The sequence below is a fragment of the Neomonachus schauinslandi genome, chromosome 3 (assembly GCF_002201575.2).
Source record: "Neomonachus schauinslandi chromosome 3, ASM220157v2, whole genome shotgun sequence".
In the NCBI taxonomy this organism is placed as follows: domain Eukaryota; kingdom Metazoa; phylum Chordata; class Mammalia; order Carnivora; family Phocidae; genus Neomonachus; species Neomonachus schauinslandi.
In genome coordinates, this window is record NC_058405.1 from 122,645,567 (window position 1) to 122,666,786 (window position 21,220).

Consider the following 21,220-nt stretch of genomic DNA (forward strand, 5'->3'; position numbering starts at 1 on the left):
ATCAATCCCACCACCATGCCCATCAAACACACCATACATTTGTTGACATGTCAGGGTAATATATAGTAGAAAAGGCACTGGACTGGGGGGCCCAAGACCAGGGATTTATTCCAACTCTGTTAATAAATAATTGTGATCTTGGGCAAATCACTTCATCTTGCTGCCTCAGTTTGCTAATTTCTAAAGTTTAACTTATTGCTTTGTGAGGTCACTGTTACCCGATGAATTTAATGTAGGGTTGTATATGTGTACATTAAACTGAATGCATTCACAGATGTTTCATGACAAGAAGATTGTAGGTACTGATTTACATCTAGGATCTAAAGCTGATATGCAAAAAGACATTTCTTCACACATTTTTTCACACATATATATACACACACACATATGTATCAACTGTATGTATTAATTTGTTTGACCCTCAGATGTCCGGCAAGTTGCAAAAGCTATTTTTAGCAGCAGAATGGTATTATTCCATAATAAAGACTTTATTCATTTTCTTACAAACTATGGAATTGTACCATTTCAATACCCGGTGAGCATCTGCCTTGTTCATTTGATATTATGCAATAAGAACAACATTGACTGGGGCCTTGATATCAATCTTCAAGAAGAGGCCTTCAGTATCACCAGGGATATGTCAGTCTTTTGACTTAAAATTATTTTGGAATATAACTGAAAAGACAGAGACAGTCAACAAATATTAAGTATCCGCTGTGTGCCAGGCACTGTTCTGGAGTAAGGGAATTTGGGGTACGTGGACAAAACTGAAACAATGTTGGTCCCACTGAGAATGCCTAGGTACCCTTGGCATCACCTTGAAGCAGCTGGCCAAGCCAGGCTCTGATTCCCAGTCCAAGTAGCAGGGGTGAAAGGGCCATCTCTCTTCCTGCTCTGTTTTCTCCTGTTTTCCCACTGGTTGCTTACACAGGGACATTGCCTTAAAGTGTCTGCAGTCCTTCACTTCCCAGCGACCAGGTGGACTCCTTCCTCGCATGACAACACAGCCACCATTGTAGCCTAAAAGCAGAAAACAACACTTTTTAATATACTAGAATGACTAGAACATTTTGTTCTTAGAAAACAGGTCTTTAGAGTGTTGCACAATTAACATCTCATAATGAAGTGCCCACATAAGAACAATAAGGATGAAAACGAATGCTTTTTTAATAGGACTATCTCATTTCTCTTCCTTTCATCTTTAGAGAAAAGAATAGAAGATGGAAAAGTGAGGGAAGACAGCCTGTGAAGACTGGAATTTGGACATTTGGAGCTCAGATGGCAAATGATAGGAAACTAGGCACTGTTCAACCTGGGACGGAAATATCCTCAATATTCAATCAAATCCCCAATATTTCAATCAAATGCCAACATTCCTCTACTTTCAATTACCGAGCTTTTTTTTTTTAACTGTGCAGAGAAAAATTTAGCCCACCATTTACTGAGCACTTACTCTGTATACTGTGCTTTGAAACCCCATTGTAAAAAATCAACAATGAAAAATGCATAGTGCTTATCCTCTGAGAAATAGATTTGACAGGGAAGATACATAAATGATGGATTCAAGGCAGATTGCAAGGTACATAATAGAAAGCCAAACTCTCCATGGGAGAGTGGAGAGAATGAGATAAATTCTGTATGTGGTGAAGCTCTGGGGGCAGGAATAAGGGCAGACATTAAGGAAAAGGGAAAGACCATCTAGTTCTGGATGAAGCTCTATTCTTTTGTGTATGTTTGAACATATTGGAAAATGAACCATATTTTTCCAGAGAAAGAATTTCTATGTTAAGATGCTCATTTGTCATCAAATATATACAACTCATAGGACAGCTAAAAAATACACCTCAAATTTCAGTGAATAGTAGAAAACAATCCCACTCCAAAAGTAGAATACAAATTGAGTAAGAATGAACCTTTTTTCTTGAAGCCAAAGTGATCATTTATTTATCTAAATCAAATTCAACAACAACAAAATTGTGCATCTATATCTACATACCAGGCTAGTCTGTATATTAGCTGCTAGAGATAGAAGGACAAAACAAAACAAAATAAACAAAACCCAACTCTTATTTTAGCACAGAAGAGGCACAGATACAATTGCATTGAACATAATGTGTGACGTACTATACTAAAGGAGAGTTCAGATTTCTGTGGGATATTCCAGAAGGGGTTATGGAGTCTGCCTCAGGATGTCAGTAAAGGATTTGCAGGAAGTGACATTTGAACTGAATTTTGAAGGATGAAAAGTAGAAAAGAGTTTTTAAGGGGTGCTGGTAAAAAAAAGCAAGCGATTATAGATGGAAGACTCTGACGACTCTGGACCTAAAGGCACTTTAAAAAATATAGTCACTTGGTACTAAATATTTGTCTTGCTTAATTTCCTTCACAAGGAATGGCTTCATTTTTTTTTTTTTTTAAATACAGAGCAACTGGCTTTACCTTGTCTGCAATGGGTGGTTATTTTATGGTCATAGAAAGACTAAAGAGATGGGGAGTGAGAAGAAAGAAGACAGAGGAAGACATACAAAGAGCCTCTCCTAAAAGGATGGAAGAGTTTGTGCAAAAAGAGAAAGAATAGGGAGGCTAAAGAACCAGTGTTTGTGTCTTCAACAATCCTGAGCTCACACCCCATGTTAGACACCAGGCATCACGGCCATCCACAATAGGGTCACAGTCCTGTGCGTGTGTGCATGCTGATTTGTCAAAGAGACCCACAATGGTGAAAGTGACCAGTAGTAAACAGGAAAGCATGACTAGTATGACTTGTATAGAAGAAAAGGAAGTCAAGAGAGAGAGTTGGTCCATACAAAGGCCATCAGTCAGCTCCATTGGCCAGAACAGCTAGTTAGTGTTAAAGCTGAATGAATGATTTGGGGCCATGCAGAGGAGAAAGAGTACAGTATGTAACTGCAACCTGCCAGGAATGGAGCTTTGCAATCCTGTTCAATGTAATTTTGGAATGCAACTCACAATCTAGCTGGTCATGAACAATAGAGGAGATGCTACATACTCCGTGTGATGAGATTCTAATGAAATTGAACTGTGGAAATTCACATGGAAGCCCCAAATGTAATATTGCTAATGGAGTTTCTTTAGTTGAAAGAGCAGGGTAAACATGCGCTCCCTCTCAATGCCTCCATCCTTCCTTCCCCAGCAGCCTTTGACTTGGAGCCTGAAGTCTGGAGTTCTAGTGTCAGCACAAATATTTAGTAACTCAAAACTCAAACAGGTTAATTAATCACAAAAATGTGGGGATAACAATTCCTTTTCTTCTCACTGGTTTTCATGAAGATCAAATAGAATAAAAACACCCTGAAAGATAGGAAGGGCTAAAACCAGCCCTAAGATGTTGTTTCTATTCTTATTTTGACTCTTCATTACAAAAGCTGGGATTTTGTGGCAGGAGTTCTGCCTGCACGTTCAAAGAATTTTTAAAAAGCTCGAATCAGCAAGTTTAAAATGTAGTATACTTTTTTTTGTTGGTCTTGCATTTTGTCTTACTTTTTCACATCAGACAATGATTAAATAGCTCTGGTTTTAGATACTATAGATACTCAACTCATCTTCATTAGTGGAGAAGGAGATGTTTGTGAACTGCTATGAAGATGAAAAGTGCTGTAGGAGTGTTATTGGTATTCTAAAGTGGTTAGCTTAATGGAACATTTGACCCAAATTTTAGAATCTCAGCCCCAAAGAAGCAGTAAAGCGGTGTAATAAAGGGAGACTGGGCTAAGGGAGATATAAACCGAATTTATAATCCTATATTGTGGATATGCTTGCAAAAGCCAAATAATAAAGGTAGGGTGTGGGAAAGAGTGGAGGGAGTTTTTCTCCCTGAGAAATTATTCTCAAATTCAATTAACTCATTTCCCATTGGAGAAGAAAAACCATCATCCTATTCCTCAGTGATGACTCTCACATTTAAACTGATTCTCCTTACCTGCGTTACCCTCTCTCTATCCCCCTTCACTCTCTCCATCAAATATGAACGGGATAACTTTAGGTCAATTAAGACATTCCAATTCACTATTCTAGTCCTTTCCATTTGGCAAAGCTATCTAACCATATAAATTGAACTGAGCTGGGAAAACCTCCATCTTTTACCTCTCTGGTCAAATACCTGAAAGTAGACAAATGAAATCTATTTGTGGCCTCAGGGTAGCAGGGAACTGTAGCCAGGCCTTCAATTATTTTACTTGAGTCTGTCTAGTTATTTTCCCATCCTGCAATAACCCTTTCACATCCTTACTTCTTAGGCCCTGTGCCCTACCCACCCTCCTTCTCTGTCATTTTTTTCCTTCTTCATGGAGAAAAGTGATACTATGGGGGTAGCTTCCGTGGAATGCTCTGTATCTGCCTGATACTGTATTAGGCATTTTATATGGTCTTTATATGGTCTTTTCTTTATTCAACTTCAAAAACTGAGATGGATATTAGCATCTACAGTTTGCTAATGGAGAAATTGAGGCACAGAGGTTTAGTAACTTGCCTAAGGCCACGTGGGGAGGGTTTGATGCAGAATTTGAAAACAGATTTAACTGAATCTACCATGAGACAATGTCAAGGTACAGAGTAGGCAGGCATACAATAAAAAGCTGTTGAATGATCGAATCTTCCCCTCAAATTATGTTCCTCCATTTCCATGGAACTCCCTCTCATTCCCCCAGTCACATTTCTTTTCTGTGTGTGCTCTCAGCATTTCCTTAAAGATCTACAAACCCATTTTTACCTTGTATAAGTTACATGATTATAAAAAGATATGGAAATTTCCAAAGAATGCCCACAAATGAGAATAAATATGTCTTCATTTATGTGGTGGTTCATTTCAGAACTCTGGGAAGCCTTAAACTGGACCCACCTATCTATCTGATGGCTAGACAGGCTTCTCCTTGCTATGTGGAGTCACTTTCAAGAAAAGCAGATCTGATTTGCTCTCTCAGGATCCCAATTTCCCTGTCATTGGCAGAAGATTTCTATTGACTTGGGACGATTGGGGTAAATGCTCTAGAGTTACCCCATATGAGTGAAACACACCTTTTCTGCAGTGGCATTTAGATCTAGAAACAAAACTTTTTGTCACAAAGCCTGAGTAATAGGTAGATGTAAAATAGTGATCTCAAAGTGTTTCTCCTTCTTTGTACAGACAACTATGAAACTGTAATATAACTTAGAAAAGATTTTTGAGTGTCTTAACAAGAACGGACACACTTTTTCCCTTTCACTCTACAGCCTTCATTTATATTGAACCTTTAAGTACAAACTACATTTTAGTTTCTAATGCATTAGTGTCCCTTAATAAAAAAGGCCCCATTCTCCCCCTTTAATTAGTGGTACTAGTTAGTATAGATCAAAACTGGTTTTCCTGTTTTACCTGGATAATTACTTCTCTTAAAATACCAAGTGCCACAGTCTCTTTACTATTGTTGTTTTAGTAAAATAGCAGGAAACTATATCTTTATAAAAATATCCCAGATATGAAGCTATGAAGAAACCCCTAATGAACCAATGGATCTATGCACTGATCATTAGTGGCTGCTAACATTGCAAAAAGTGAGAAAAGTGAACATTATGTGCCTTCAGATAGAATACCAACTTCTTATGAAAAGGTTTTCCAAAAGAAAAGAAAAGAAAATCTGAATTATATAGTGCCTCTGATTCTAACTTTTTAAAAATAAAAATGTCAATTTTATGGAAAATGAAGAGGATAGAGTAACATATTAAACAATATACAGGGATTCAATCAAAAACTCCAGACTGTAGGAAACTTCAGGACAAATAACCCATTTGCACAACAAAATTTTTAAAAAGTGGCAGGGGGGGGGCAAGAAAGAAGGAAACAGAGATTAAAATAGACTTTAAGATATCTATCAACCAATTGCAATGTATGAATCTTTTTTGGATCCTGATTCAAACAAACTGTAAAATCCATTATATGATATTTATGAATAATTTAGAAATTTCAGCGTTAACTAAAGATTTATGTTATGAAGTTATAGTTAATTAGTTGTGATAACTGTCTTATATTTGTGTTTTTAAAAAAGAAGTCTTTATCTTTTAGGGATAATATTGAAATATTTGTGGATGAAACAATATGATGTCTGGGCTTTGCTATGACAAACTATGGGAAGTGGGGGAAGTGGGTGAGGGTATAGATGAAACAAGATAGACCATGAGTTCATAACTGATGACATGGGTGATGGGTATATGACGGGTCATTACACTATTTGGGGAACATAATACAAAGTTGAAAAAGTGGCAGAACTGCGATTCCACCATAGATGGAATATTTTGATGATATGACATAAGGACAGAGTCTTGGCTAAGTTTATAAAACACAGCAGGCTTCCTGTTCAGTGGTCAATTTATATAGTCAGTTTGGGCTGCATTAAGATTCTGACATGAGGACCAAGTTAATGGACACTTTCATGACAGGCCAGGAAAAAAATGTGATTTAGGATGGGGTTTCTGCAAACTGCAATTTAAAAGAAAAAAGGAAACACAGAGGCTTTTATATTGCTATTTTCTTCAAAAAAAGATTTACATTTTCATCTTATTCAGAGACAATTTACTCAATGTCAGTCAGCATGAGCAGCCAAACTGAGCATCATGATATTATTTTTGCTTCAGGGAGAACAGGAAAAGAGTAGTGCCACTCAAATAAATTACAACAGAAACTTATGAATGACAAGGAGCTCTGCTTCAGTTCCAGATTTTAGACATCCCAATATGCCCCAAGGAAGACAACATTAAAAACCAAGATTTTGTCTACTCAAAATGTATTAATTTATTTTGACAGGTATAGACATTCCTAACAAAATTCCAAAGTATATTAGAAATGAAACCTGAGCTTTTTTTTTTTTCAGTAATAGTGTGACATGGAACTTTACTATTCTCTGCATTTTAATAATATTCACAGATTTGTAGAATGAGAAGGTTGTTTATTGACTGGATTAGGATGTTTCTTGTTTAGAGCCATGCAAACTCACCAGTTTCTATACACATTTCCTAAACCAATGCTTATACACAAAAAATGTAATTTGTCTTAACTTCACCTTGCAGGCATCTTTAGAAAGCATGGTTTTTTAAAAAATAATAAACTATATATTTTAGAGCATTTTGGATTCATAGCAAAATTGAGTGGAAAGTACAGACTTCCCTTATACCTCCTGTCCCAAATACATAAAACCTACCTCACTATTGACATCCCATACCACAATGGTACATTTGTTAAAACTTACAGTGACACATCATTACCACCCAAAATCCATGATTTACATTAGGTTTCATTCTTGGTGTTGTACATTCTGTGGTTTGGACAAATGTATAATTACATATATCCACCATTGTAGTACCATATAGAATAGTTTCATTGCCCCCCAAATCCTCTGTACTCTGCCTATTTATCTCTACTTCCCCCTAACCCCTGCAAACCATTTTTTGCTAGCAATCTTTTTACTGTCCCATAGTTTTGCCTTTTCCATAATGTCATATGGTTGGAATCATGCAGTATACAGACTTTTCAATTGGCCTTTTTCACTTAGTAATATGCATTTAAGTTTCATTAAATGTCTTTTGATGGCTTGATAGCTCATTTCTTTTTTTTTTAAGATTATATTTATTTATTTCAGAGAGAGAGAGTGAGCAAGCATGAGTGGGGGGAGGGAGAGAAGGAGAAACAGACTCCCTGCTGAACAGAGAGCCTGATGTGGGGCTCCATCCAGGGACCCTAAAAACATGACCTGACCAGAAGGCACGTGCTTAACCGACTGAACCACCCAGCCGTCCCAGGCCTTTTGTCCATTTTTGAATCTTGTCCTTCATATTCTTATTGTTGAGTTTTAAGAATTCTTTGTATATTTTGGATAACAGTTTTTTATCAGATGTGGTTTTTCCAAATATTTTCTCTTAGTCTGTGTCGTGTCTTTTCATTCTCTTGGCATTGTCTTTCTTAGAGCAGAAGTTTTTAGTTTTAGTGAAAATTGTTTCTTTCATGGATTGTGCCTTTGGTGTTGTATCTAAAAAGTCATTGCCTTACTCAAGGTCATCTAGGTTTTCTATTATGTTATCCTCTAGGAGTGTTATAGCTTTGTGATTCACATTTAGGACTATGGTTCATATCAGTCAATTTCTGGGCTCTCTATTCTGTTCTATTGATTTGTCTTTCCACCCCCCCCCCCCCAGTACCACACAGTCTTGATTACTCTAGTTTTATAATAAGTCTTGAAGTCAGGTAGTGTCAGTTCTCTGACTTTGTTCTTCTACATCAATATGGAGTTGGCTATTCTTTCCATATAAACTTTAGAACCAGTTTGTTGATACCCACAAACTAACTTGCTGGGATTTTGATTGGGATAGTATTGAATCCATAGGTCAGTTTGTGAGAAACTGACATCTTGACAATATTGACTTTTTCTATCCATGAACGTGGAATATCTCTCATTTTATTTAGTTCTTCTTTGACTTATTTCATTAAAGTTTATAGTTGTCCTCATATAGATTTTGTACATATTCTGTTAGATTTATATATAAATATTTCAATTTGGGGGTGCTAATGTAAATGATAATATGTTTTTAATTTTAAAGTCCACTTGTTCATTGCTGTTATATAGAAAGCAACTGACTTTTGTTCATTAATCTTTTATATTACAATCTTGCTATAATCACTTATTAGTTCAAGGGATCTTTTATTGATTCTTTCTGATTTTTTATGTAGATGATCTTGTCCTCTGTGAAGAAAGTTTTATTTCTTTCTTTCCAATCGGTATACCTTTTATTTGTTTTTTTCTTTCTTTTTTTAAAATTTAATTTAATTTTATTATGTTGTTAGTCACCATACAGTACATCATTAGTTTTTGATGTAATGTTCCATGATTTATTGTTTGCGTATATAACACCCAGTGCTCCATGCAATATATGCCCTCCTTAATACCCATCACCGGGCTAACCCATCCCCCCAGCCCCCTCTCCTCTAAAACCCTCAGTTTCTTTCTCGGATTCCATAGTCTCTCATGGTTCGTCTCCCCCTCCAATTCCCCCCCTTCATTTTTCCCTTCCTACTATCTCCTTTTTTTTTTTTAAACATATAATGTATTATTTGTTTCAGAGGTACAGGTCTGTGATTCATCAGTCTTACACAATTCACAGCGCTCACCATAGCACATACCCTGCCCAATGTCCGTCACCCAGCCACCCCATCCCTCCCACCCCCCCACCACTCCAGCAACCCTCAGTTTGTTTCCTGAGATTAAGAATTCCTCATATCAGTGAGATTGTATACTTGTCTTTCTCTGATTGACTTATTTCACTTAGCATAATACCCTCTAGTTCCATCCACGTCGTTGCAAATGGCAAGATTTCAGTTTTTTTGATGGCTGCTAATATTCTATTGTATATATATACCACATCTTCTTTATCCACTCATCTGCTGATGGACATGTTGGCTCTTTCCATAGTTTGCAATGTCTATTTGTTTTAATAACTGTTAGCAAACTAAGAATAAAAGGGAACTTCCTCAACTTTATAAAGAACATGTACAAAACATATCATACACAGATATCATACTTAATGGTGAAAAATAAAAGCTTTCCCACTAACATCAAGGAACAAGGCAAGGCTGTTCCTTATCAACACTTATTTTTTTTGAAGATTTTTATTTATTTATTTGAGAGAGAGAAAGAGAGCACAAGAGAGGGGAGGGTCAGAGGGAGAAGGAGACTCCCTGCTGAGCAGGGAGCCCGATGCGGGACTTGATCCTGGGACTCCAGGATCATGACCTGAGCCGAAGGCAATCACTTAACCAACTGAGCCACCCAGGCGCCCTCAACACTTCTTTTAAACACTGTAATAGTAGTCCTAGTTAATGCAATAGGACAAAAAAAGCAAATAAAAGCAAGAAACAACAAATGTTGGAGAGGTTGGGGAGAAACGGGAACCCTCTTAAACTGTTGGTGAGAATGCAAGTTGCTACAGCCACTTTGGAAAACAGTGTGGAGGTTCTTCAAAAAATTAAAAATAGAGGTACCCTATGACCCAGCAATTGCCCTACTGGGTATTTATCCCAAAGACACAGATGTAGTGAAAAGAAGGGCCATATGCACCCCAGTGTTCATAGCAGCAATGTCTGCAATAACCAAACTGTGGAAGGAGCTGAGATGCCCTTCAACAGGTGAATGGATAAAGAAGATATGGTCCATATATACCATGGAATATTACTCAGCCATCAGAAAGATGAATACCCAACTTTTACATCAACATTGGATGGGACTGGAGGAGATTATGCTAAGTGAAATAAGTCAAGCAGAGAAAGTCAATTATTATACGGTTTCACTTACTTGTGGAACATAAGAAATAGCATGGAGGACATTAGGAGAAGGAAGGGAAAAATGAAGGGGAGGGGATCGGAGGGGGAGATGAACCATAAGACACTATGGAATCCAAGAAAGAAACTGAGGGTTTTAGAGGGGAAGGGGGTGGGGGGATGGGTTAGTCCAGTGATGGGTATTAAGGAGGGAACATATTGCATGGAGCACTGGGTGTTATACGAAAACAATGAATCATGGAACATTACATCAAAAACTAATGATGTACTGTATGGTGACTAACATAACATATAATAACTAACATAATAAAATAAAATTAATTAAAGAATATATATATATATAAATAAAAATAAAAAAACAAACAGGCATCGGATTTTGTCATATGTGTGTTTTTCTGCATCTATTGATATGATCATGTGACTTTAAAAATAGCCTGTTGATGTGATGGATTACACTAATTGATTTTCAGATGTTAAATAATCCTTGTATAACTGGGATAAATCCCATTTGGTTGTGGTGTATAATTCTTTTTTACATTGTTGGATTCAATTTATTAATATTTCATTGAAGATCTTTGCTACTCTGTTCATGAGAGATATTGGTCTGTAATTTTCTTTTCTTGCAAAGTCTTTGTCTGATTTTGGTATTATGGTAATGCTGCCCTCAGAATGAGACAGTAAGTATTCCCTCTGCTCTGTCTTCTGTAAAAGATTGTAGAGAGCTGGCATAATTTCTTCCTTAAGTGTTTAGTAGAATTCACCAGTGAACCCATGTGGACCTGGGTTTGTTTTGAAAGCTTATGAATTTTTGTTTCAATTTCTTTAATAGCTATAGGCCTACTCCAGTAGTTTATCTCTTCTTGTGTGAATTTTGGCTGATTGTATCTTTAAAGGAATTGGTCATTTTCATCTGGGTTATCAAATTTGTGCATATAGAGTTGTTCATAATATTCCTTTATTAACCTTTTGTTGTCTCTGGGATCTGTAGGGCTGCTCCCTATTTTATTTGTGATATTAGTAATTTGTGACTTCTCTCTTTTCTTAGTGAGTCTTGCTACAGGGTTATCAATTTCATTGATCTTTTCAAAGAACCAACTTTTGATTTTATTGATTTTCTTTATTGAGTTCCTGTTTTCAATTTTACTGATTTCTGCTCTAATTCTTATTATTTATTTTCTTTGACCTACTTTGGATTTAATTTTCTCTTCTTTTTCTAGTTTCCTAAGGTAGAAGCTTAGACTATTGATTTTAGATATTTCTTTTTTTCTAATATATGTGTTCAGTGCTTTAATTTCCCCCTAGACATTGCTTTCTCTGCATCTTACAAGTTTTGATAAGTTGTATTTTCATTTAGTTTAAAATGTTTAAAATTCCTCTTGAGATTTCTTCTTTGACCCATGTGTTATTTAGAAATGTATTGTTGAATCCAAGCATTTTGGAATTTTCCAGCTATCTTTCTGTTATTGGTTTCTAGTTTAATTTCACTGTGGCCTGAGAGAAGACACTGTATGATTTCTATTCTTTTAAATTTGTTAAGGTGTGTTTTATGGCCAGAATGTGGTCTACCTTAGTGAACATTGCAGGTGAGCTTGAGAAGAATGTGTAATTTGTTGTTGATGGATTAAGTAGTCTATAGATATCTGATAGAGGGGTATTAAAGCCTCCAACTGTAATAGTAGCTTCATCTATTTCTCCTATTTCTTCTTCATCTATCTCTCCTGGAGCTATCCAAAACTGCTCTATCAGTTTTTTTCTCATGTATTTCGACACCCTGCTGTTAAGCACATACACATAAAGGACTGTTATGTCTTCTTAGAGTAGTGACTCCTTTAACATTATGTAATGTCCCTTTTTTTAATCCCTGAAAACTTTCCTTGTTCTGAAGTCTGCTCTATGAAATTAATACAGCTATTCCTGCTTTCTTTTGATTAGTATTTGCATTGTATATCTTTCTCTACCCTTTTATTTTTAATCTACATGTGTCTTTATGTTTAAAGTGTGTTTTCTTGCAGTCAACAAACAGTTGGGTCTTGTGTTTTGATCCGCTCTGACAATCTCTGCCTTTTAATTGGTGTATTTAGTCCTTTGGCTAATTATTATTACATATTTGATATATGAAAATTATTTTGATAGTATTATAATAATATCTACCTTTCCTCCGAGAAAAGCCTGAGGCCCCCTAACCCATTTCCTCCAGAAACAAATTTAGAGGTAACCTATTGCCTATCATTTCTTGGGGTAGCCCTGATTGAGACCCACAAGTAAAAAAGGGAGCAAGGTATCCAAATAGGAACTCATGCTGAGGTAAAGGGGTGTCGAGTCTAGGTTGGTGACCTAAGGACCTAAAGCTTGTTCCACAGAGGCTTGGTCTAGTGTAGTTGTGGCTGAAGCCATTATTTTCTCTGGAGCTAACTAACCCGGCACAGTTTCATGTTGTGGGATCCAGAGCTGAGGTTATGAGAGTGAACTAATAGAGCTCTAACTCTGAAATCCTGGCTAAATTACCACAGATGTCCACGGAGGAGATGGATTAATAAGAATGTTATCTAAATAATGGGTCAGCATTCCACAACAAGGTGGCAGTGACTGTGGACTGATAAGAGGTGCCCATATGTGCCCATTCACAGTGCTTCAAAGAATAACAGACTATTCTGGATGGAGTAAGCCCCTGAGATTCTTTGACAATGAGGGGGAGATGGGGAAAAGACTCGAGGAGGAAGAAACTGGACTTCCTGCTAATAAAGGCATACGTGGTCATGAGCAATAATTTTAAACCTTGAACCTGTCAATGTTACATGCTTTAAACTTTTAAAAATGATCAGCCATATGTCACCCCCTGCGAACCTCTGGTAATTGTTTTAGTTGATTTAGGCATTAAGAAAACATCAAGGAAGGGCGCCTGGGTGGCTCAGTTGGTTAAGCAACTGCCTTCGGCTCAGGTCATGATCCTGGAGTCCCGGGATCGAGTCCCGCATCGGGCTCCCTGCTCAGCGGGGAGTCTGCTTCTCCCTCTCCCGCTCCCCCCTCTCATGCTCTCTATCTCATTCTCTCTCTCAAATAAATAAATAAAATCTTTAAAAAAAGAAAAGAAAAAAAGAAAACATCAAGGAAGCACGGAAGGAGGTGGACCGTGCGGTGGAAGGGATTTGGGTCAAAGAAAACAGGAGGGAGAAGTGGTATTACAGTCCCCTCTACTCACGAGGCTGATGTGCATTCCAGTGTGTGTACTGCACCGGCTCAGACTTCTGCCCCCCTGCCGTCTTCCAAGTGTATTCTCCTGTATCATTTTGATCTTGAAGCGCTATCCAAAAATAACTGTCCTTCGTTTTTACCACACTACTGATCAAACTGGTAATAAAAGCCTGTTCAAACCTTAAAAACGGAAAAAGGAAATGGTTATAGTAAGTTTCTGGGCAATAAAAAAATGTCATTAAAGCATAATGAGGTTCACAGAATGGCACCAGAGTAAGCCTTTCTGATGAATTCTTCAGAACATGGAGCAGAAAAACACTCAAAGACCCCGAACATTACTAATACATGCCAAATGTCCGTGCAATTCCTAGAAATAGATGAGTGAGGAGAATTTGAGTCTCAGAGACAAGGCTTAATTCTTTCAAGGATAGAGTCCAGCTCCACTTTCAGAGTAGAGGTGGTAAAGTCCATCAAGCTAGCAATATATTTCTTGGCACAACATGTGCCCTATTTTGTAATTAGGCCACATAGCACATACCTTGCCATAATGTGTGCCAGGGGGACCCGGCGGCGGGCAGGGGGAATGAACATTGCCAACATGGAGTTCACATGTACCCATCCACCACACTTGCCTGGTGATAAGAGAACCGAGATTGGAGTAGCAATTTTATGTCTCCCAAATTGGTTTGTTCACAAGCACATGGAGTCCTTGGCTTATTCAAATGTGTTCAGATGTGCACATTCACTGAAGATAAATGTAAAACCCTAGGAACTAATCCAAGGATGTACACCCACTCATATTTTCCCCACACAGCTGAATGAATTAGTGTTCATTGATTGGTGGCACCATTCCTTTCCCAACATGAATGCAGCAAAAGTGGAATCTGGAAAATTTGTATATATGCTTCCACATGAATATCTAATAGAAAAATGTGAGTATTAAAATTTAAGTAGCATTGAAATTTTAGGCTAAGTTGTAAACTATCTTGAAAAATTTATTTTCAATGTGTCTGAAGTTTTGAGGAAACACATTTCAAACAGTGGTGACTTTGGCCAGAACTGTTGAGTCAATGAGAAAGGGTAGGCCTGATGAAATTACCTAGGAAACCTAGGAAGGCAAATTAGACTTTTTCATCCAATTCTGGAATTGTTTCATTATCAGGCATCCTTAAGTTGCTAAGGGAAACAAAAGCAATGGGGTCAAAGGAAATGGGGGGGGAGGGGAGGAAAGAACACAAAGAAGTAAAATTTTTAACTGCCTTATGAACATCACTACCAACATTTAGTGATCTTAGGCATCCATGATACTCATCTTTGCAGAGCATATGGATTTTTATTATGCTTTAGTAAATATTTTCTGTACTCTATTAATAATCTAAATAGCACACATTTGAAATTAGAAAAGTTCTTTTTAACTAGATTACAGTGGCAGAATTTTATGTAAATATGCTTCAAAAGGAAAGTACATAAAACTAAACATTGTCTAGATGCTATTGTAATTTTCCTTATGCTTCCAGTGGTTCATGCTCTCATAATTTAGGATCTGCTTTTCCTTCTCCCCTCTTAGGCACAGTAGCATTGTTATCATGCCCATCCAGTGCCTTTAACTACTGTCTTAGGAGGCCAGCAAGGCACTACATCCTGGAAGCTATGGCCAGACCACCATCACTGTGCTGGTTCTAAATCCAGGAGACATTGCTGGTTCTTCCATTACCTTGTACTATGGCATTTATTGGCTAATGGAGAGAAAACGTTGTCTGTGAACTTGGCCACTGATATCATTATTCATGACAACATTTTGCTTTTGTTCCCTGTTGGTTTTAGATTTCTTTAGTCCACACTGATTTGTTATTTTATCACTATTAATGATTGCTTAAAACAATAGAAACCTTGTGCTTCTTAAATTGGCAAGTATCTTTTAAGTAGTTGCTTATAATACGCATACATTAGGTCCTAAAACCTTCAAATCAGGACTCTAGTTTTCTTGGTACAGTTTAGAAGATATCATTGTTAATAAAGAAATTCAGCTAATATGTCTTTCTTTTAAATCATATATTCTAAGAACTTAACTCTAGATCACAGCATGCAGCCTTTTGAGTGTCTGTTTTCAACACATAAAGAAACAAGAGGACATTTTATACTCATTACCACTCACTATTTGGTTCCAAATACTTAAAAAAAACTCTGAAAACTCTGGCTCACAGTAATAGAGCAGATGATCTTTTAAGGTCTTTTCCGGCCTTGTGTTTAGAATTCTTCATTTGAGAATATTCCAGAGTTTTTTTTATATTTGGTCTTTTTGTCTCGTTTCACTGGATTATATAATTCAAATGTTTTGTGACTTAAGGAGCAAAAAGTAACCATATGTACATGTTTTTATATTATTATTTGAACCAGAATAACATATTATATCTAAGGAATTCAGTAAAGTAAAAATTGTTATTTTTTAGAAAAACAAATGAAATAAACAAATACTTTGCATATGTTTAACTACTTTTAGAAAAAAATTTTTTTCCAATCAACTCCTTAAAAAAGTTAAGAAATCAAATGTGCATTTTCAATGTAAATAAGAAAAATATATCTTGAATTTCCATCAGTTTGATGAGAAATTGTTACTCATGGTGCTAAACATTACATTTTAATTTTAAAAGTGTAATTTGAAGGCAGCAATACATTATTTTTGGGATACATTGACAAATTTTTTCATTTCAAAATAAATTTTGCATTTCAAAAAATGCACACTTCAAAAGGAGATATTGTGTATTTGAATCTCTAACTGAACATATTTCTTCATCTGTTTAGCCAGTGACAAATGTAGCTGAAAGAAAAAAAAGATGTTTCTTGTCTGTAACACAACACTTAGCTGACAGCAGTACTTAATGATTATGTTTGTATTACCTAAAACAAGAGATTGAAAAAAAGTAATGAACTGGATGTAGCTTCACTAGAGAGCTTATTTCAATTAAAAAAAATTGTGGTAGTTTTACACATAGTGATCCAGTTAGGAGGTATTCAACTTTGAGCTGAATAATTGCAATGGGATTTCTTTTAATAACATAATTGTTAACATTTTTAATACCATATTCAAATAACCGACTCTATTGCTGAATGAATACAAAAATGATAAATTTCTTCCTCTTTCTTTTAAATAAAGAATAAAAATAGAATATCAGTTTTAAAATGGGAGAATGCATCATGATTATTACTACATAAGAAGTTTTTGGTGGCTTTCCTCAAGAACTAGAAATATTAAGTTTTTGGCTATCAAAAACTTAAATCAAAAAAAAAATATCAAAAGACTAGAAGAGAAATATAGATTTAGAAAAGATACTTAACATACACACAAGAAATAAACCTGGAAGAACAAATTCCAAACTGTTAATGGCAGTTACCTTTGTTAACTGTTAATGGGAGAGATGTGGGAGGGAGGAGGAATGGAGGTGAGAGGACACTTTCACTTTTAGTTTATATTCTTTTGGCTTGCTTGAATTTATACCAATGAGAATGTTTTTATTGCATAATTTTAAAGAGATTAACTAAATATGTTTTTAAAAAGAAAGTTAGGGGGGCGCCTGCCAGTCCGTAAGCATCTGCCTTTGGCTCATGTCATGATCCCAGGGTCCTGGGATCGAGCCCCACATCGGGCTCCCTGCTCAGCAGGAAGCCTGCTTCTCCCTCTCTCACTCCCCCTGCTTGTGTTCCCTCTCTTGCTGTGTCTCTCTCTGTCAAATAAATAAATAAAAGTCTTCTTTAAAAAAAAAAGAAAGTTAGGGGTGCCTGGGTGGCTCAGTTGGTTGAGTGTCCAACTCTTGGTTTGGGCTCAGGTCATGATCTCATGGGTAGTGGGACAGAGCCTCGGGTTGTAAGGCTCCGCACTTAGTGGGGAGTCTGCTTGAAGATTCTCTCCCTTTGCCCCTCCCCCAACTCGTGTGTGCTCTCTCTCTGTCTCTCTCAAATAAATAAATAAATCTTTAAAAAATATATAAAATAAAAAGAAGAAGAAAACTGAATTCTATTAAAAAAGTGTTAGAACTAATAACTTAGGCAAAGTTCAGGATGCAAAGTCAACACACAAAAATCAGTTGCATTTCTATATACTAACTAATAAGAATCTGAAAAGGAAACTACAAAGACAATTCAATATATAACAGCATCAAAAATAAAAAAATATAGTTGAGAATAAATCTAACCAAGGAGGCGAAAGACTTGTACACTGAAAACTATAACACACTGCTGAAAGAAATTAAAGAAGACCCAAACACATGAAATACATCCCATGTTCATAGATTAAAATGTCATAGATTAATTGTTTAAATGTCCATACTACCCAAAGTGATCTACAGATTGAATGCAGTCTATGTCAAAATCCCAATGATGTCTTTTGCAGAAATAGAAAAATCCACCTTAAAATTCATATGGAATTTCAAGGGATCCTGAATAGGAAAGACAAACATGAAAAAGAACAAAGTTGGTCTCACACTTCTCGATTCAAAACTTACTGAAAGTACAATGATCAAAAAATGTGTGGTACAAGCATAAAGACAGATACAGATTAATAGAATAGAATAGAGAACCCAAAAATAAAAACACTTGCATATATGGTCAAATGATTTTCCACAAGTGTGCCAAGACTGTTCAATGGGAAAAGGACAGTCTTTTCAACAATGATGTTAGGAAAATTGGATATCCACCTGCAGAAGAATACATTTGGACTCTTCTTTCTTTATACCAGTTACAAAAATTAACTGAAAGTGGATCAAAGACCTAAATGCAAGAGCTAAAATTACAAAACTCTTAGGAAAAAAACACAGGGGAAATTTTTCATGACATTGAATGTGGCAATGATTTCTTGGATATGTCACCAAAAGTACAGGCAACAAAATAAGAATGGATAAAGTGGACTTAACCAAAATTTAAAACTTTGTGCATCGAAGGACATCAGCAGAGTGAAAAAGCAACCCACCGAATAGGAGATACATTCGTATTTGCAAGTAGGAAATACATTTGTATTTGCAAATTGTGTATCTGATAAGGGATTAATATCCAGACTATATAAAGAACTACTAGAACTCAATAACAAAGAATAAACACTCCAATTAAAAAATAGGTAAAGGACTTGAATAGACATTTCTCCAAAGAAGATATACAAATGCCAAAAGCACATGAAAAGACACTCAATATCACTAGTCATTAGGGAAGTGCAAGTTGAAACCACAATAAGATACCATTTCATACCCATTAGGATGGCTATTATATAAAAACAACATAACAAGTTGGCTAGGATGTGGAGGAATTGGAACTCCTGAGCACTGCTGGTGGGAATGTAAAATGGTGCTGCCGATATGGAAAACAGTATGGCTGTTTTTCAAAAAATTAAAAATAGAATTATCATATCATCCAGAAATTCCACTTCTGGGTATGTTACTCAAAAGAATTGAAACCAGGGCCTTGAAAGATATTTGTACATTCATGTTCATAGCAGCATTTTTCACAATAGTCAAAAGGTGGAAGCATCTCATGTCCATTGTATGAATGGATAAACAAAATGTGATATATACATATTAAAGAATATTATTCAGCCTTAAAAAGGAAGGAAATTTTGACACATATTACAACATAGATCAACCTGGAGGACATTAGACTAAGTGAAATAAGCCAGATACAATAGCACAACTGCATGATTCCATTGATGTGTTAACCTCATAGAGACAGAAAGTAGAATGATGGTTGCCCAAAGCTGGGGGCAGGGGAAAATGGGGAGTTATTATTTAATGGGTACAGAATTTTAGTTTGGGAAGATGAAAAAGTTATGGAAATGGATGATGGTGATGATTGTGCAATAATATGACTGTACTTAATGCCAATGAACTGTATACTTAAAAATGGTTATAATGATCAATTTTATGTTCTACATATTTTATCACAATAAAAAATTAACTGCAAAAATGTTTAGGGGGTATGGTGGTTGCAGGAAAGTAGCAGAGCTGTAAAAATGCTTGGAAATAATGCATATTTAAACCTAGGAGAAAATGAGATATTGCAGGACTTCTTACTTTTGGCAAAATGCAAAAAATTAAATGTCATTTGGATTATTTTATACCAAATATTCCATGGCTGATTGATTCAAGATTTAGATATATATGCGTTTACAGGATTATCCATGGTAACTCTGGAACTCAAGTTTTGCAGTCATGCCCTATCTGGAAGTAAAGTGTCCAGGCCTGAAAAAATTTTGTAACAGTTAGCAAGAAAATAACAGTCTGTTAGTCCACAATAAGGGTCTGTTTTTCTTCCCCTCTCTATTCCACAAAGTGTTAAATGTCCTAGACCAGGAGCAGTTGCCTGATAACAAAAGAAATACGTAATTTGTAGCAGGTGGTTCTAATTGTGCCCATCAAATCTGTCCTCAATTGTGCAGAAGAGTGGAAAATCAATTAGCAACTACAAGCTTGAGCACTGGTGAGTGACAGGAGTGTCTTAACGCAAACAGGAAATCAGTAATGGAAGAAAATGATTACCAAGGCTGCTAGTGGAAACTCCTGGATCTGAGGAGAATTTCCATCTACTGTCCAACCTTCTCAGACAAAAGATGCTGTTGAAAAATTTTGTTGTGCCTTGTCACTCAAAGAATGGGGTGTAGTGTGGGTCTTTGTTTCTTACCTGATGGAGTCTGTGTGAATAAAAATTACGAGCACGGGGCCCTTTCTTCCCTCAATGTGCATGTCCTGTGTTGGAGTCACTGCTTTGGGTGTAGACGTGTTTGCAGGGCAATGTACACGCGTGGTAACTGTCTGGGAGAGATGCCTCACTGGGCCTAGTGGAGAGCACTGCAGGAGCTTGACTGTTCATTGAGTAGCATACTAGCACAAGGTCGCCTGGGTGGGCATACGAGGTTGTGGATGGAATGACAACAAACTTATCGATGCTATAGTTCTGCTTTAGAGTTAGACCACATATTAGTATTGGCTACTGAATACAGTTTATCAAGAAACAAATCATTTATAACATACTCTTAGATCCAGTTTTGGAGGAAATGGAACCAAGGAGATTTTTTTTTTTCCAGACACTTTCCGTTATTTGTAGGAGATCTCCATTCTTAGAAAATGAAGACTTTGAACGCTAACAGATTTCTGCCTTACTTGGATCACTGTGGCATTATAGGTTATCTGTAATGTCACTTTGTTGTTTTGTTTTTTGTTTTTTGTTTTTGTCAGAAAGAGAGAGAGAGTGCACAAGCAGGGGGAGCGGCAGGCAGAGTGAGAAGCAAGCTCCCTGCTGAGCAAGGAGCCCGATGTGGAACTCGATCCCAGCACCCTGGGATCATGACCTGAGCTGAAGGCAGACACTTAACTGACTGAGCCACCCAGGCATCTCTGTAGTGTCACTTTGAATTTTCCATTTATTGTGTTCTTCCACTTTCTTCACTTGTTTCATATTTCTATGTTCTATCTCTTCAGCTGCTGGCCTGCAAGTGGCACCCGGACAATTACACCAGGCCTTTTATTTCTTTTGTACAGCATGCCAGTGTTTGATATGGTGCCTCTCACAATGTAGATATTTAATAAATAATTTTCTAATAAATGCTTGACTATTGGCTTTTTGCATTGTCAGATAGCATATGAAAAGTAATTAACACAGTGCCAGGTATGTGACAGGTATTCAATGAATATTACACAAAAAAAAGAAAAGAAAGAATAAGACATAAGAAAC

General features: G+C 36.5%; 1 protein-coding gene across 1 annotated transcript in view; it reads right to left on the reverse strand.

The window, feature by feature from the left end:
* PLA2R1 (phospholipase A2 receptor 1) overlaps nucleotides 1-21,220 on the reverse strand; it is a 114,174-nt gene that overhangs the window by 38,161 nt on the left and 54,793 nt on the right. The window contains exons 11-12 of the mRNA XM_044913660.1: nucleotides 13,518-13,690; nucleotides 818-1,020 (exon numbers count right to left, since the gene is read on the reverse strand). Coding sequence (XP_044769595.1) covers nucleotides 818-1,020; nucleotides 13,518-13,690 — 376 coding nt within the window. The remainder of the gene's footprint in view (nucleotides 1-817; nucleotides 1,021-13,517; nucleotides 13,691-21,220) is intronic.